Source organism: Cimex lectularius, unplaced genomic scaffold (genome assembly GCF_000648675.2).
Source record: "Cimex lectularius strain Harlan isolate CLEC.00 unplaced genomic scaffold, Clec_2.1 scaffold208, whole genome shotgun sequence".
NCBI classification, from domain to species: Eukaryota; Metazoa; Arthropoda; class Insecta; order Hemiptera; family Cimicidae; genus Cimex; species Cimex lectularius.
The window spans coordinates 805,904-819,974 of record NW_019392797.1 but is presented as its reverse complement, the minus strand read 5'-3'; the positions used below and the strand labels follow the sequence as shown (position 1 = coordinate 819,974).

The following is a 14,071-nucleotide window of genomic DNA, read 5'->3' as shown; positions in this document are numbered from 1 at the left end:
GGGAGCCATCTGTGATCATCACTTTTTAACCTTGCAGACCTCCTTCCCTTGCATAAAATCATAACATTAGGTTTATTTCAGTTTAATTTTAAAATTACATTCTTACAATTCAATTACAATTATAGTTTTCAAGACAGTAGGCTAGAATTACCAAGTCATCGACATACGATAGAAATTTAGTATGAACATATCCAATCTGAATCCCTTCAGGAAGTCTTCCAAACCATTTAAAAATAACATTAATAGAAAGAGACTGATCACGGTGCCTTGCTTTACACCTATATTGATTCCGAAAGGTGGACTTTTGCTGTCATGACAGGTCTATAAAGAATTCTACCTTTTCTGTTGATGTTTTGCAGCTGTATTACATTAATGATCATAAAAATATTACCAATGATGATGTATTTAGGATAAACATTTGCCTGAAATTCCTTTATTATCTGGTAGAAACTTTTGTCGAACCAGTTAAAATTTTGTTAATTGTTAACAAGTTGAATTTTATTTGGCAAATTGGAACTGCCCATCCTTGTTTTGGTGTGTCAACTTTTGTCTTTGTATCATCTTCCATAGTGGGTCGATCGCTGGTCTCTCCCTGCCCTTACCCTAACAACCGATTAATTATTCTACCAAAACTAAAACTTATTTTTTATTTTGTCACAAAAACTAGTTTGGAAATAAATAGAAACTGGGAAACAACCAAATAAGGTTTACCACCCGGCAAACCTCCAGAGGAAATCTCTCAATTTAAAGTTTTTGCATGAGTTTATGTATCTTTTTTGATTATTGTTGATTTTAAGTAATTTTGGTCAAAATGTTAGATATTTTAAAATATTTATTTTTTATGAAAGATTCTTGTACTAATTCACCACTTAAGATGACGAAACAGTGAGAATGAGCAGACCAGGATAATAAGAAATGGCCAAATAATTACTGTCCTAATACGGTTCACCATTGCGGCCACCAATACCCTTATAAAAATTTTTAATGTAAAACATTTACAAAATTTTAGTCATTTCTGATCATATATCTGTTATATGAATTTCGCCACCTTAAGGGATGTGTCTGGCCCAGCTTGCTATTTTTATTTAGTCTTTTTTTATAAGTACATATCAAGCCACAAAAATCACTTTAGTTTTAATTTGATGTAAAAAAAAATGAAAAATCCATTTTCCAGGTAAACCCATCCACCAAACTGGAGATCCACTTTATCATTTTATTTAAAATAGACATTACAAGTTCAAATATAAATAATTCTAAATATAAATAATATACATAAAATACAAGTCTGATTAATGATAGAAGGAAATTTCTTTTACTGTAAGGCCGAAGGTGTATGAACATGATTAAGAAATCAATAAAAATAATTATTTATTTGTTTTTAATATAAAAAACACAATAATCTTGAAATAAAAACTGTACAACAAACTAGTCTGTTTTAAAGTTGAGCATTCATTCTTAAGATTCATCAGAAGCAGCACTTGCATTTTCATTGTCTTCTTCCTCATCATCTGAGTCCTTCAATGCTCTTATTTTATCTATCCTCCGAGGTCTTCTTGCTTCCAAGTCTGATCCTTCATCATCAGAAGAGTAAATGTTTTGTTTTTTATGATCACCTAAAGAGAGAGAGGGAAAAACATATAGTCTTGATTTGTGATGATTTGTTAAAAAGTGTACCTTTCTGATTGTATTTATTTTTAATAGCATTGAGAGAAATAGCCCCTTCATCGTCAGAGCCGTCTTCCCTGTCAGGTTCAAGGTATGAGGTGTTAAGAGGTCTTCCAGTCCCCCTTTCACGTGTTCTTTTAGCCTTGCTTTCCCTTTTAACAGTCGCTCGAAGTCTTTCTTCTTCTTTCTGTTGACCGATTTAATGATAAATTTCATAGTCATACTTTTCACTCTTTTGCTAAAAACTGACCTTAATCATAACATCCCTATGCTGGTCAGGGTCTGGTCCGACCTCAGAGAGGACTTTGATACCAGATGATTTTTGTGATCTATCAGCAAGTGATAGCGTCATCTTTTTGTGAGTAAAAGATTCCGTGGAGTGTGGCCTGAAAGTAAGCTTGGTTCTGAATACAGCCTGGCCTTGCAAACCTGTACCTTGTCGGATGAACAAGTGATTATGATCTCCCTAAAAAGAACCAAAAATTACATTTTGTCTTTTTAACATGTATATGTTTTTGGATGGATACTCATTTGTTTGTATGGTCATTTCGTGTTACAGGGTAGAGCATATGGATTGGGCTAGATTAGGTAGAGTTAGGGAATAATTAGGTTAGGTGAGGTTGAGTTAAGGAAAGGTTAGGTTAGGTGAGTTAGTGACAAGTTAGGTTAAGTAGAGTTAAGGACAGTTAGGTTAGTTGGAGTTAGTGACAGGTTAGGTTAGGTAGTTAGGGAATAATTAGGTTAGGTGAGGTTGAGTTAAGGTTAGGTTAGGTTAGATGGAGTTAGTGACAGGTTAGGTTAGATAGAGTTAAGGACAGGTTAGGTTAGGTTAGGTGGAGTTAGTGACAGGGGTTAGGTAGAATTAGGGACTTATGTTGGGTTAGGTTGAGTTAAGGACTGACTAGGTTAAGTTAGGGACTGATTAGGTTAGGTCATGCATTCATGATTCAATGTTTTTCCGTAAAGCAGAAAATTTTTTTTCCGTTTTAGTTTTTTACCTGTAATGGCTGTTTGTAGACATCGAAAATTTCCCCTCCAAGGTGGAGAGACATGCTGCCATCAGACCACTTGACTATTCTGGCATTACTTTCTTTAATTGTGTTACCATCTTTGTCCAAGTTCTCCCTCCATCTGATCGTATTTTCTACTTTCAACTTCAGCCTGGGTACAGCACAATTGTGTAGAGAACAATTAGGATGAAAAATAAACAGAAAGACATGTTATTTTATACCTAGCACGCCCTTCCTCGTCCAGAGTCTCTTCTTCGTCTATTTCATCTTCATAAGTGTCAGCCCCAAAGGGCCTCGTCTCGACAGAAAGAAAATTGGGTAGTTTGACAAAATGGAGTTCACGGCCTATATCGCATATTATCCTTGGTATTTCGACATCAATCCTCGTTTCTGGTGTCGGATCATCCTCTTTTTCTTCTTCTTCCTCTTTATCCTAAAAAATTTAAAAAACCCAAATAATCAATCAACTCACAATTATCAATCAATTAATAAAAAAATGTGCTTACCTCGGCATCACTTCTTTTTTCCTCGTCTCCACTTCCCCGCCTCTCATCTCCAGAATCCCTTATATCTTCAACGTCGCTAGTTTTGCCTTTTTTCCCTTCATCTTCAGAACTGATGTCATCAGCATCACCAAAAAGTGCTTCAGCAGTTGCTGAAAAATAGCAAATAAGACAGATTAAATTGAGAGACCTTGATTTAAACATTTAAAAATTGATTTTTACCTGAATCTTTATTTTCATCATCACTCCCCTCACTACCTGATTTTATAGCTTTCGTTTTCTTCTTCCTCGCTTTGGGTGAATCGACATTGCTGTTACATAAAATTAATTAATGTTAATCTTACAAAAACCAACTATAATTTAATACCTGCCACTATCTTCACTATGCGACAAGATTCTTTTCTGGGCACTGGATGACTTTCCTTCATCTGATTCTTCGTCTTCACCTAGTTTAATATTATTTAATATTTTTCATTTGCAAATTTCCATAATAAAGTAAATATTAACAATTTAAAATTTTGATATTTAAAAATTAGCTTTAAAAATATTTCTACTGAAGTATGGTAGTAATAAAATCCTACTTCTTCTTTTATCGCCATTGACAGCTGGAGAAGAAGGACTGCCACTGCGACTCCTCGAACTTCCTGACCGATGAGATCCTTTGCTACTTCGAGATCCACTCCTTGACCTATGTGATTTCACCGAACCTTTAGGTGATTCGCTTCCAGACTTTGGACTACCCGACTTTGATTTTTCATTACTGGAACTCCTTGATCTTGCTGACTCTTGGCTCGGCGACCTCCTAGGGCTGCCGGATTTGACCGATTCAGGCGAACGAGATTTACGAGGGCTTCCAGACCCCGATCTCGAACCTGCTGGGCTTGGAGATCGTTTCGGACTGCCTGATGCAGACCTAGACCTGCTCCTCGAAGCCCTGGAACCTTCCGGGCTGCCCGAACCAGACCGTGAACCACCCCGGCTTCCCGATTTTGCTTGACTCACAGACCGAGACCTTGATCCTCGTGGGCTGACGGATTTCCTAGAACCGGGTGAAGCGGCCGAGCCAGAGCCAGTGGGGCTAGCAGACCTCCTGGGACTTCCAGATGGAGACCTGGAATCAGCTGGGGATGTAGATCTTCTCGGACTTCCTGAGGCTGACCTCGATCGAGAGTGACGAGGGCTCCTAGATACAGATCTGGACCCGGGATGGCTGCCTGAACGGTTGCTCTGAGGACTGTTAGGTTCCTTTTCATTATCACTGCTGTAGGCTTGCTGAGCGGGTGCAGCTGTTCTTTGAGGGCTACTGCTTCTACTTTTGTCAGAATCACTTCCACTGTCTGATTCAGAGCCACTTCCTGTCAAATAAAAACATAAATAATATATTTATATAAATTTAGCTTAGATCTGGGAAAACTAAGGTGTGTGCGTGCAATTGAAAGAAATAAAATGGCTGACAAACTTGCAAAAAAAATCACTCACAATAACAAAACTACTCAAGCACACCAAAAAGTACATAGAAAGTCGAAGTAAATTGTCAGATCTGAGACAATAAAGTGTATAACAACAACAAACACTAATTATTTTACTAATGATTTTAAATTATTCTTATTTATTTGGGCTTGTGGTTCAACTGTAATGCAACTTTACAGTATGAACGTGGGAAATCTCTCCACTTACTAACTTCTTATCTTAGTGTAAACACCTTTCCTTTTTATGAAGATGATACTAAGCTTTAATCCAGTCTTGGTTAAGTGTTCAAGCTGTTTTAAGCAATTAAGTTAGTTGTGGGATTTTCTCTTGGAGCCTATAGGGTAGAACTTGTAGTTCCTGTTCATCCATTCATTGTCCTACTTAAATCCGTTCCAGTAAACTGACAGTTAACTTATAACTGATTTATGACGAGTTAACTTTACAGATGAGGTGAGAGATGTCCTCAAATCTTTAGATGGGCTATTTTATACTATATTTTATATATCGACATGGAAAAAGGATCTTCGGTGAGGTCACAACAGAACAATTCTTTAAGTTTTTGCCGAGCTTTCAATGATGAGTGAATGAGGTTGGAACTGAGTGCTTGATGTGGCCAGCTCGAAGTCCAGATTTGAACCCAAGCGTACACATTTGAGACCAACCAAACCTATTTTCGGTATGCAAAATACACTGACAGGCAAAAAATTCCACCCAAATGATTTTTTCATTTTCTCAATAAAAGGAAATTCTGCCCTTAATTGTCTCATTGTTTTTGTCAATAAATATTTGTTTATGCTATGTTTTAAATTGGGACTCTCAATTAGACGTAAACACACTAAATCCTTAATCAAAAACAAAGATAAAGGATTTTTTAATGTTTACTTTTTTACGGAATTTAAATATTTATTTAGTTTAATTTCTAACCTGACGCAATAAACTGTTTAGTTTTCAGTTTTGTTTTCTTAATTTCAACTTAATGCAACTTAATGCTGAGGATGTTGTGCGTGGTGTGGCACTTACTGATGATGGACGTTCCATCGGGTATGCGGCTATTGCCATCGGAGTTCCCTACAAAACTCTGCGAGACGCCGTTAGACATTTTCGAGAAACTGGGTCCTACCATAGAAGGCCTGGTGCTGGACGCCCTAAGGTAACAGTACCACAAGATGTCCAGTTTTTTTACTTTGAGAATTTTGCGAAACCGGCACCTTTCTGGTGTTCAAGAGATTCATCAGCTCCAGGAAGTTCGAGGTGTCCAATTTTCTGAACACACTGAATAAGTATGGATTGATGGCTTTTTGCCCCATAAAAGAACCAGAATTGACCAGAACACATGGAGTTTCTCAGCTTCCATTTGCTCAAGAACACAGCCATTGGTCTTTGGACGATTGGTCTGCTGTACTTTTTACAGATGAGTGTAGATTTGCTCTTCGTTTCGATGTGAAAGAGTGTAGAAAGAGCAAAATGAAAAGTACAAAGCCAGTAATTTTTCCGAGAGCCAACCTTTTCAATGTAGCCCAGTGATGGTGTGGGCGGGAATTTCAATGGAGACTCGCACAGAGTTGGTTGTTGTTCGTGGAGGGTCTTTGACGTCCACTTGCTATATGGATGAAATTTTGGAACATCGCGCGTTAAATAATACACAATAATGCCCATCTGCATATCGCTCACATAGTACAAACGTACACTCAACAGCAAAATATCAGGGTCTTGCCTGGCCAGCCCATTCTCCAGACTTGAACCCCAATCGAGCATTTACAGGATAGCCTCAAAAGACGAATAAGAGCACGTCTATCACTTCCTGATACACTCCACCATCCTGGACGGACTCTTCGTGAAGAATGGGCCAAACTCCTGCAAAGATACATATCCAGCTGGTGGAAAATATGCTGACGCGTCTTCGAGATGTAATTAAGGCAAGAGGAGGAAATACGCGATATTGATGTATTAATTGAAAATCTAATTAAAATAAATTTTATCTGCCCGTCTTTTTTATTTTTTAGACAAAGACTCAATTATTAAACGTTAAAAAACGTGAAACTGATTAATATATTAAAAAAATATACAAGTCAAATTATATTACAAGTGGGTGGAATTTTTTGCCCGTCAGAGTATGAATAAACCTAAATACATTAAATTTAAGGGCAGTGCGTTTATTTTGTCCATTTGTGTATATGAAGGATAAGGACAAAAATAATTGTTGAATCCGTTGAACTCACCAGAGTCGGCGTCGCTTGTCAGATCATCATCCTCGTTTTTCGGAGCCATCTAAAAATTAATCCGTTGGCAAGAAAAGTTCCTCCTCGTTGTAAAAATTTGTAAAAACTCTGTTCAAAATGGCATTTTGAATTAACCGACTGGGAGGACTAAAGGATAAAATAAACACTGTAGCGAGATGAAGCACTCGTTTAACCTCCCCGGTTATAGACACGCCAAGTTGTTTTATCACTTAAAAGATTCGGAAATTTAAAGAATCTTAGATTTTTGAATCGTTAAGATTTTTCAATCGTAAATTAACATTTTTATAATTAAAAGCCTACGAAAATTTATCATTATTATTATTTTTTAAGTAAAAATATATTTCTGGCAGGTAAAAGTAATGTATACCACGTGACTAAAAAAGGATAAAGAAGAAGGTAACTTAACTGTAAATGCAAATGGTCAAACTTATGGCGTTCCGTTCCTTTCACTAATTCACTTTGTTATGATCCTTTGAGTTGTGTTGATCAGTTTAGCAGAAAATGTCAGACACTGCGATGAAAGGTAAGAAAACATTTTGGAATAGTTTGTACTTCATTTCAATTCATAGAAGAAATTCATTAAATTTCGTGGTCCGATTAACCAAATAACATCGTTCAATTATAGTTGACGTTGATCGACCTACGTAGTTTAAACTGATGTTGTATTGGATCTTCTTGAGGTCATTACAGGTGAATAAAGAACATCACTATTGTGTTTCACCAAGCTTTCGGCGAATGTTGTCTTGTAAGTACTTCTGTGAAGTTAGAGATCTTCCTCAGACAATAACCAATTTGGTTCGGGCGTCCTAGGATATGCCACCCCTGAACATCAATGACCCTCCATGGAATAACACCTGAGGAAGGATACAGCATGAAGCGTATCTTTCTCCTGAGCATCTCCATATAAAATTACGCCCATCTGAAGATTTGAGGCCAACTTTCACCTCATCTGTAAAGAGAACTCATCCCCAATTGCCCAATGTCCAATTCACATATTCCCTGAATTGAAGCCTGATCATTTTCTGAGCTGTGGTAAGAAGAGGTCCACAACTGGGTGGCGGGCCCTGAATTTATTTTCATTTAGCCTTCTTCTTACAGTACTGGAGGAAATCAAAACATTTTGGATTTGTCATCAGATTTCCCGTAATGCTGCAGTTCGTAGATCCTGATGGCGGATAAATATATGTAGTCTCCCTAGTTCATAGACCTGGGTTGACCCTGTCCTGGCCTTCAAGCGTGAAGCGTCAAATTTAATTATAGAGTGATTTAGTCTCCTGGCGACTTCGTACTGGCTGTATCCTACCTCTAATAATTTATCACCCTGCCACTGTCATACTCACTCAAATGCATGACTGGTGCCATTGAAAAAGGTTTAGTAATAAGCATAATATCTAACAAAATCAATTAAGGAAAAAGATTAACTGAAAGCTATATTTAAGCGTAGCAGATTGGAAGGCCATAATACTATTTTTTATGCAAATGAGATTAATCAGTACAAAATTAAAGGAATGACACAAACAAAACATTATTTATTGTTTATTTGGACTATGATAGTTCCTAATTACCTGTAATTAGTGTAGAAAGATAATGTATTATAAACTAAATAAATTGAGTGGTGCATTAAATTTGTCCATCATTGCTATATTCACAATTTATTTATTAAAACAGGCCAAATTAGAGCTAATCATTACAAACATTTTTTCCAGTCGGATGGTTAAATAACAGTTTTCCTTTGAATTGTATTGATCAGTTTATCAGAAAATGACAAACGTGATGAAAAGTAAGAAAATATCTTGAAATTGAATCTTCTTATATTTAAATGCTCGGAATGGTTTATTTTGTCCTATTGTTCATTATTTTATTTTTTTATTATGTTGTTCATTATATTTTTATTTTCATTGTATTATTTTGAGTTATCAATCAAAAGAGACTATTTTTTTACCATTTTTATTGGTTTAATTAACAATTTACCTGGTTTGTTAAGGACCTAAACCTCAGGCCCCGGCAAATGTCAAGGGCTCGACAACACAGAGCAATAATGACAAGGAAGGCAGAATTGACAAATTTGAATCTGTTCGCCCTTTTTTCGAGAACAAATTGAGCAAGAAAGACCTCTTTAAATTGGAAGGAGAACTCAGAAAGGTAACATATGAAGTATTGTTTTGTACAAGTCTGTAGTGTTTTCCGCTAATATGGTTTTATACCATCATGTTTTGAGGCAGTTTAATTTTTTTTTTCACAGTCCAAAAAGGTTAAGATGATTTTATTTGTCGGTTTCATTTGTGATCATGTATTTTTACAAGGTGTGCAAAGTGCATGTTCATCATTTAATGGTTTTATTACAGCAAAGAGAAAACCGCAGCTCAGACTGCTAGGAAAATTTATGATGTATATGGTGATGCTTTTAGAGAAAGTGTACTGTAAGTGGTTTGCTTGGTTCAGAAGGCCTCCCAAACCGTTAATTCTAATCTATATAGCTCACAAATGTAGGAATTTTTTTTTTAGTGGTCTTATGAACTTTGCATATTAGCCAAGAAACTTGATGAGATATATATATATATATGCAATGTTTTTCTTTCTTTTTTTGGGAGGAGAGGGGGTTGCTTGAAAAAAAAATGACCAGGGGCAACATCTATGAGCCAAGGGTCTATCACGCTAACCACTTGGCTACCGCATTCTCCTAATTAAAGTCAGCAATTGACCAAAACGACAGGCATTGGCTAATTGCAAGGCTGTTTTACAGCAGGATAACATTCGCCCCATATCTTTGCAGACGCTCCAGAAACTGTTGGAACTGAGCTGAGGTGTGCAACCTCAACAACCATATTCACATGACATTGCCCGTTCAGATTTTAACTTAATAATAGTGAAAGATTGCAGACTACACTGGACTACAGAAAACACACCAAAAAGTTCTTTGTCCAAAAAACCTGAGTTCTGAGAGGACGGAATTATAAAATGAAATTTATTTAAGAACTAGAAATTTTCATTAAGTTACCATTTCAAAAATGCTACAGATTTATTTTTTTACAACCTGATACAGTGTTGACAATAAGGTTTTTGTCATGTTAAAATTGCAAAAAATGGTTTTCTTTACTTTGATGTTTCAATAGTTTGAATCGTATTAATAGTAAATGTATCTTTTTTTGTTTTTTCTTTGCAGCGTTTTCCACTTTCAAAAGCACAACAGGTTTTCAAGAAGCGTATTCACAGACGTGGTTGTGCTAAGAGTTCTGGCTTGAGCAATACTCAGAAGAAAGCGATAGGTCTGTACAATTTAAGCAGAACGGGGCTTTTATACGAAGACCTGATCCCTCTGCACAATATGTGGAATAGTTACATGGAAAACTATTTAGGCCTGAGGCACCTTAAGGACAGCAAGTAAATAAACAAAATTATCCATTTAATTTCGAATTTATTCAATTCATAAATGTGTCCAGCACGTTTGGCGATGTTACGAGTCCAAACTATGACGAAACAATGCAGCAGCTGTGGAAGGCCGATTATCATGGAGCGTACATCAAAGTTTCCAAATCAACATGCCCGTCCCTCGTCGGTGTCGAGGGTATTCTTGTCTTCGAAACAAGAAACATGCTCAAATTACTCGGAAAGGACAACATTTTAAGAAGTAACTATATTTTATCATGAACCCAACAAATTATATTTTATAGGTTGTTATTTGTATAAAACTGACTTTAATTTATATTGTTTAATTTCAGACATTCCGAAAATGTCCTGCGAGTTCAAACTGAGACTCGGGGACTACGAGTTGAGTTTCCTTGGAAAGAACTTCATGGTCAGGTCGTCTGACCGATCAATCAAAAAGCTGAAGGGAATGAGACAAATCAGTTTATTTAGTTTTAATTAATTTTTTTTTAAGTGAACACTGTTTTAATTGTATATTATTGTATTTGTAAATATTAAATTTGAATGTATTGTTTTATGAAGAGAGTTATTTTATTCTTAAACCTATTTTCACTGAATTCATCCTTTTTTCACTTCACTCTCATGTTATTATAGTTAATTAAATTTGAATCACCAAATGGAAAAACATTTAATTTTCAATGGCAGGTCTAGGCCCGTCTTGGCTGCGACCTTTTATTGAGTAGAAAAAACATTCTACCAAAGGGCTCTAAAAATATGTCTTTCTAGCGGGAAAAAATTCTTTTTGTGTACTCATTTTTAAATAGTCATTTCTATTTTCTGAACATCATATTGTAGTTTTAAGAACAACATATATTTCTAATATCCTCTACAAGAAAAATATGGTGGCTGCAAAGATTAAGGCTTATCATTTTAAGGTAAGGGTGCTGTGCTTGAATCCGGCAGCCCTGAATTCGAACTTAACATACAAATGGGCACTTTTTCAAAAGCACCGACACTCCAGGGGTTGATAGGACCTAGCTAAATCGAAAAGCACCCAACCTAAAAGACAAAGCCTTTGAAGAAACTAAGTATAGTTGACTCTTGGTAATTCGAATTTTATTGATAACATGATCTCCACAGCAGATCCCTTTGATAAATAGAAAAAAAATCTGTGTATTTTGATTAATATGAAATAGTTTTCATAACAGGGTGAAAGAGTATTTTGTAAATCAAAATGGAGCCATGTCCTCTCTATAATTCCAATTTTCACATGTAAAGTTACTCTAAATTTCCAGGTATTGTTTACTTCCATGCAGCCTAAAGTTACTTCGAATGTTATGTTCAGAGTTCAGTGTTTTCTCAATGTGTTCTGAGCACTGACCACTTTGGAAAATCATTTTGACAAAAGGATGTCAAGCCACATTGAAACAAAACAGCTTCATGATTTTTTTTTTAAATTGTGCATAACAATGTTCATTTCACCAGTTGATCTATTTCCACTTTTTTAAATTTATTTTATGGTCCCTTGGGCTTTGAATTATCAAGAGTCGACTGTATGTAGGTATAATCCTCTTTGAAAACTCAAGTATGGGGGATGGTGCATTTATTTTGTCCAAGAAAGTAGTTTCACATCTTTCAAAATATATTTTTCCATTCCAATTTTTTTTTTTTTTAATTAAGCAAATTTAGACATTTCATCTCATAGAAATAATAGGTTAACTATTGTCAGTTTCGTTGCCAGAGGTGGAAATACTTGGTATTAAAAGACAAAAAATTTTTTTTTACTTTTTGATGTTTTTGTTTTTTCCTCTTTTTTTCAAAATTAATTAATAAACTTTTTTTTAAATGTCTTATTTTTACAATCAGACCTATTTTTGGTATGCAAAATATAAATAAACTTAAATCCATTCAAATTTAGGGTGATTCGTTTATTTTGTTCATCAGTGTAGTTTCACATTATTCAAGGTAATTTATCCATTCCATTTTTTGGAAATTAAGCAAATTTAGAAATTTCATCCCATATGAATAATAGGTTAACTATTGTCAGTTTCGTGCCAGAGGTAGAAATACTCGGTATTAAAAGGGACAAAAAAGTTTTTTTTTACTTTTTTGTTCCTTTCCTCATTTTTTCAAAATTAATTAATAAACATTTTCTTTTTAAATGTCTTATTTTTACAACCAAACCTATTTTTGGTACGCAAAATATGAATAAACCTAAATACATTCAAATTTAGGTTGTACTTTTATTATGTATATCTGTGTAGTTTCACATTATCCAAGGTATAATTTTTCCATTCCAATTTTTATTTTTATTTTTTTAATTAAGCAAATTTAGACATTTCATCCTATAGGAATAATAGGTTAACTATTGTCAGTTTCGCGCTAGAGGTGGAAATACTCGATATTAAAGGGGACAAAAAAGTTTTTTTTTACTTTTTTGTTGTTCTTTCCACTTTTTTTAGAATTAATTAATAAACATTTTCTTTTTATAAGTCTTATTTTTACAACCAGACCTACTTTTGGTAAGCAAAATATGAATAAACCTATATTCATTCAAATTTAGGGAAGTGCGTTTATTTTGTCCATCAATGGAGGAGTTTCACATTATTCAAGGTATATTTTTTCCATTCCAAATTTTTCTTAGAAATTCAGCAAATTTAGACATTTCATCCCTTAAGGATATACTTTTTTTAATACAATGAATAAAAAATTAGCTGTGGGGTCTCTGCTTATTTTGTTTATTGAATGTTTTATATTTTGGAAGGAATAAAAAAGCAAAAAAGTATTTTTTATATCTAAATTTCAGAGTGCGTTTTCCCTTTACACAAACTGCCCTTTTTCTAAGATATCATTGCTCAAATCTATGAAAAGAAGACATTTAAGAAACATTTATTTGTACAGAAAAAGTTTGTCAAATACAATTCTAATGATCACAGTTATATATAAACTTAATTACAATCACACACTTTAAGACTTTCAGTGTTGGGAAATCATACATCCTCGACGACTCGTAGGCATTCATCGGCGAACTCGACGAAAATCGGTTCGACCATTGCGTCTTGTATGAGACGCTTGCTGTCCTCTGTACTCCTCGCGTTGTCGATATCTTCCATTATACGCCTAAGATGATGGTTTTCCAATATCTCCAGGAGTTTCTTGTTGGTTTCTGCGCAAGTAAAAACAAGTTTAGCCGTTTATCGGAAAATAGTTGGTAAAATCTTACTCAGTAGTTCGAGTTTTTCAATCGGTACTGTGTCTTCTGTGAAGTGTTTGTACTTTTTTCTGGGTGGTTCTGGACAAACGATCTTCTTTGCTTCCTCACAGCCATCCGACTTGTGCTTCTTAAAACAACATGATGTACAACTGAAAAAAAAAAAAATTAAATTTGGCAATATAATTTATATTATATTATTATAGTTAAACATAAGTATACTTACTATGGAGACAGACACTTTGGGCATTTATACAAAGAATCCTCTTTTGAGCACACTATGCAAATTTTCATGTTGAGCACATGATCAACACTTACAAAGAAAAACACAAAGAAATAACAATTTATGTTATGGTTATAGATAGATAGACATATCCAAGCTTAGAGACAAAAGTTTTTCTGGAGACTTAGAAGATTTGATGTAACGTCATCACAATGACATCATTTTATGAGACAATGAAATAGTTCACACCATTAGTTGAATTCTTTCAAAGTTTGTATTTTGATATTAGATCTCATAGGGACAATTTTTTTTATGAAAAAGCTAAAATGTTTACAAATTAGCTATGTGTTTCTGCATACTGCATACAACAATTACATGTAACG

General features: G+C 34.8%; 3 protein-coding genes across 4 annotated transcripts; 1 reads left to right on the top strand and 2 right to left on the bottom strand.

The window, feature by feature from the left end:
• Nucleotides 1-1,351: 1,351 nt before the first annotated feature.
• LOC106664915 (another transcription unit protein) lies at nt 1,352-7,083 on the bottom strand. Its single transcript, XM_014390997.2, has 10 exons — nt 6,868-7,083; nt 3,760-4,533; nt 3,546-3,624; nt 3,401-3,489; nt 3,182-3,330; nt 2,897-3,108; nt 2,664-2,826; nt 1,916-2,131; nt 1,675-1,852; nt 1,352-1,613 (listed from the first exon to the last, which is right to left on the bottom strand). Exons 1-10 carry the CDS (start codon nt 6,914-6,916, stop codon nt 1,456-1,458), a joined length of 2,067 nt encoding a protein of 688 aa, XP_014246483.1. The 5' UTR covers nt 6,917-7,083; the 3' UTR covers nt 1,352-1,455.
• Nucleotides 7,084-7,263: 180 nt separating this feature from the next.
• Nucleotides 7,264-10,804, top strand: LOC106664916 (ribonuclease P protein subunit p29). Of its 2 annotated transcripts, XM_014391000.2 has the most exons (6): nt 7,695-7,920; nt 7,987-8,258; nt 8,873-9,030; nt 10,052-10,269; nt 10,329-10,516; nt 10,608-10,804. In XM_014391000.2, exons 2-6 carry the CDS (start codon nt 8,237-8,239, stop codon nt 10,754-10,756), a joined length of 735 nt encoding a protein of 244 aa, XP_014246486.1. In that variant the 5' UTR covers nt 7,695-7,920; nt 7,987-8,236; the 3' UTR covers nt 10,757-10,804. The 2 variants fall into 2 exon arrangements, with proteins under 2 accessions (XP_014246484.1, XP_014246486.1); XM_014390998.2 differs by lacking the exons at nt 7,695-7,920; nt 7,987-8,258 and adding an exon at nt 7,264-7,411 and having other exon boundaries at nt 10,608-10,803.
• Nucleotides 10,805-13,127: 2,323 nt separating this feature from the next.
• LOC106664808 (zinc finger HIT domain-containing protein 3) lies at nt 13,128-13,817 on the bottom strand. Its single transcript, XM_014390822.2, has 3 exons — nt 13,692-13,817; nt 13,478-13,617; nt 13,128-13,420 (listed from the first exon to the last, which is right to left on the bottom strand). Exons 1-3 carry the CDS (start codon nt 13,757-13,759, stop codon nt 13,245-13,247), a joined length of 384 nt encoding a protein of 127 aa, XP_014246308.1. The 5' UTR covers nt 13,760-13,817; the 3' UTR covers nt 13,128-13,244.
• Between the last annotated feature and the right edge of the window lie 254 nt (nt 13,818-14,071).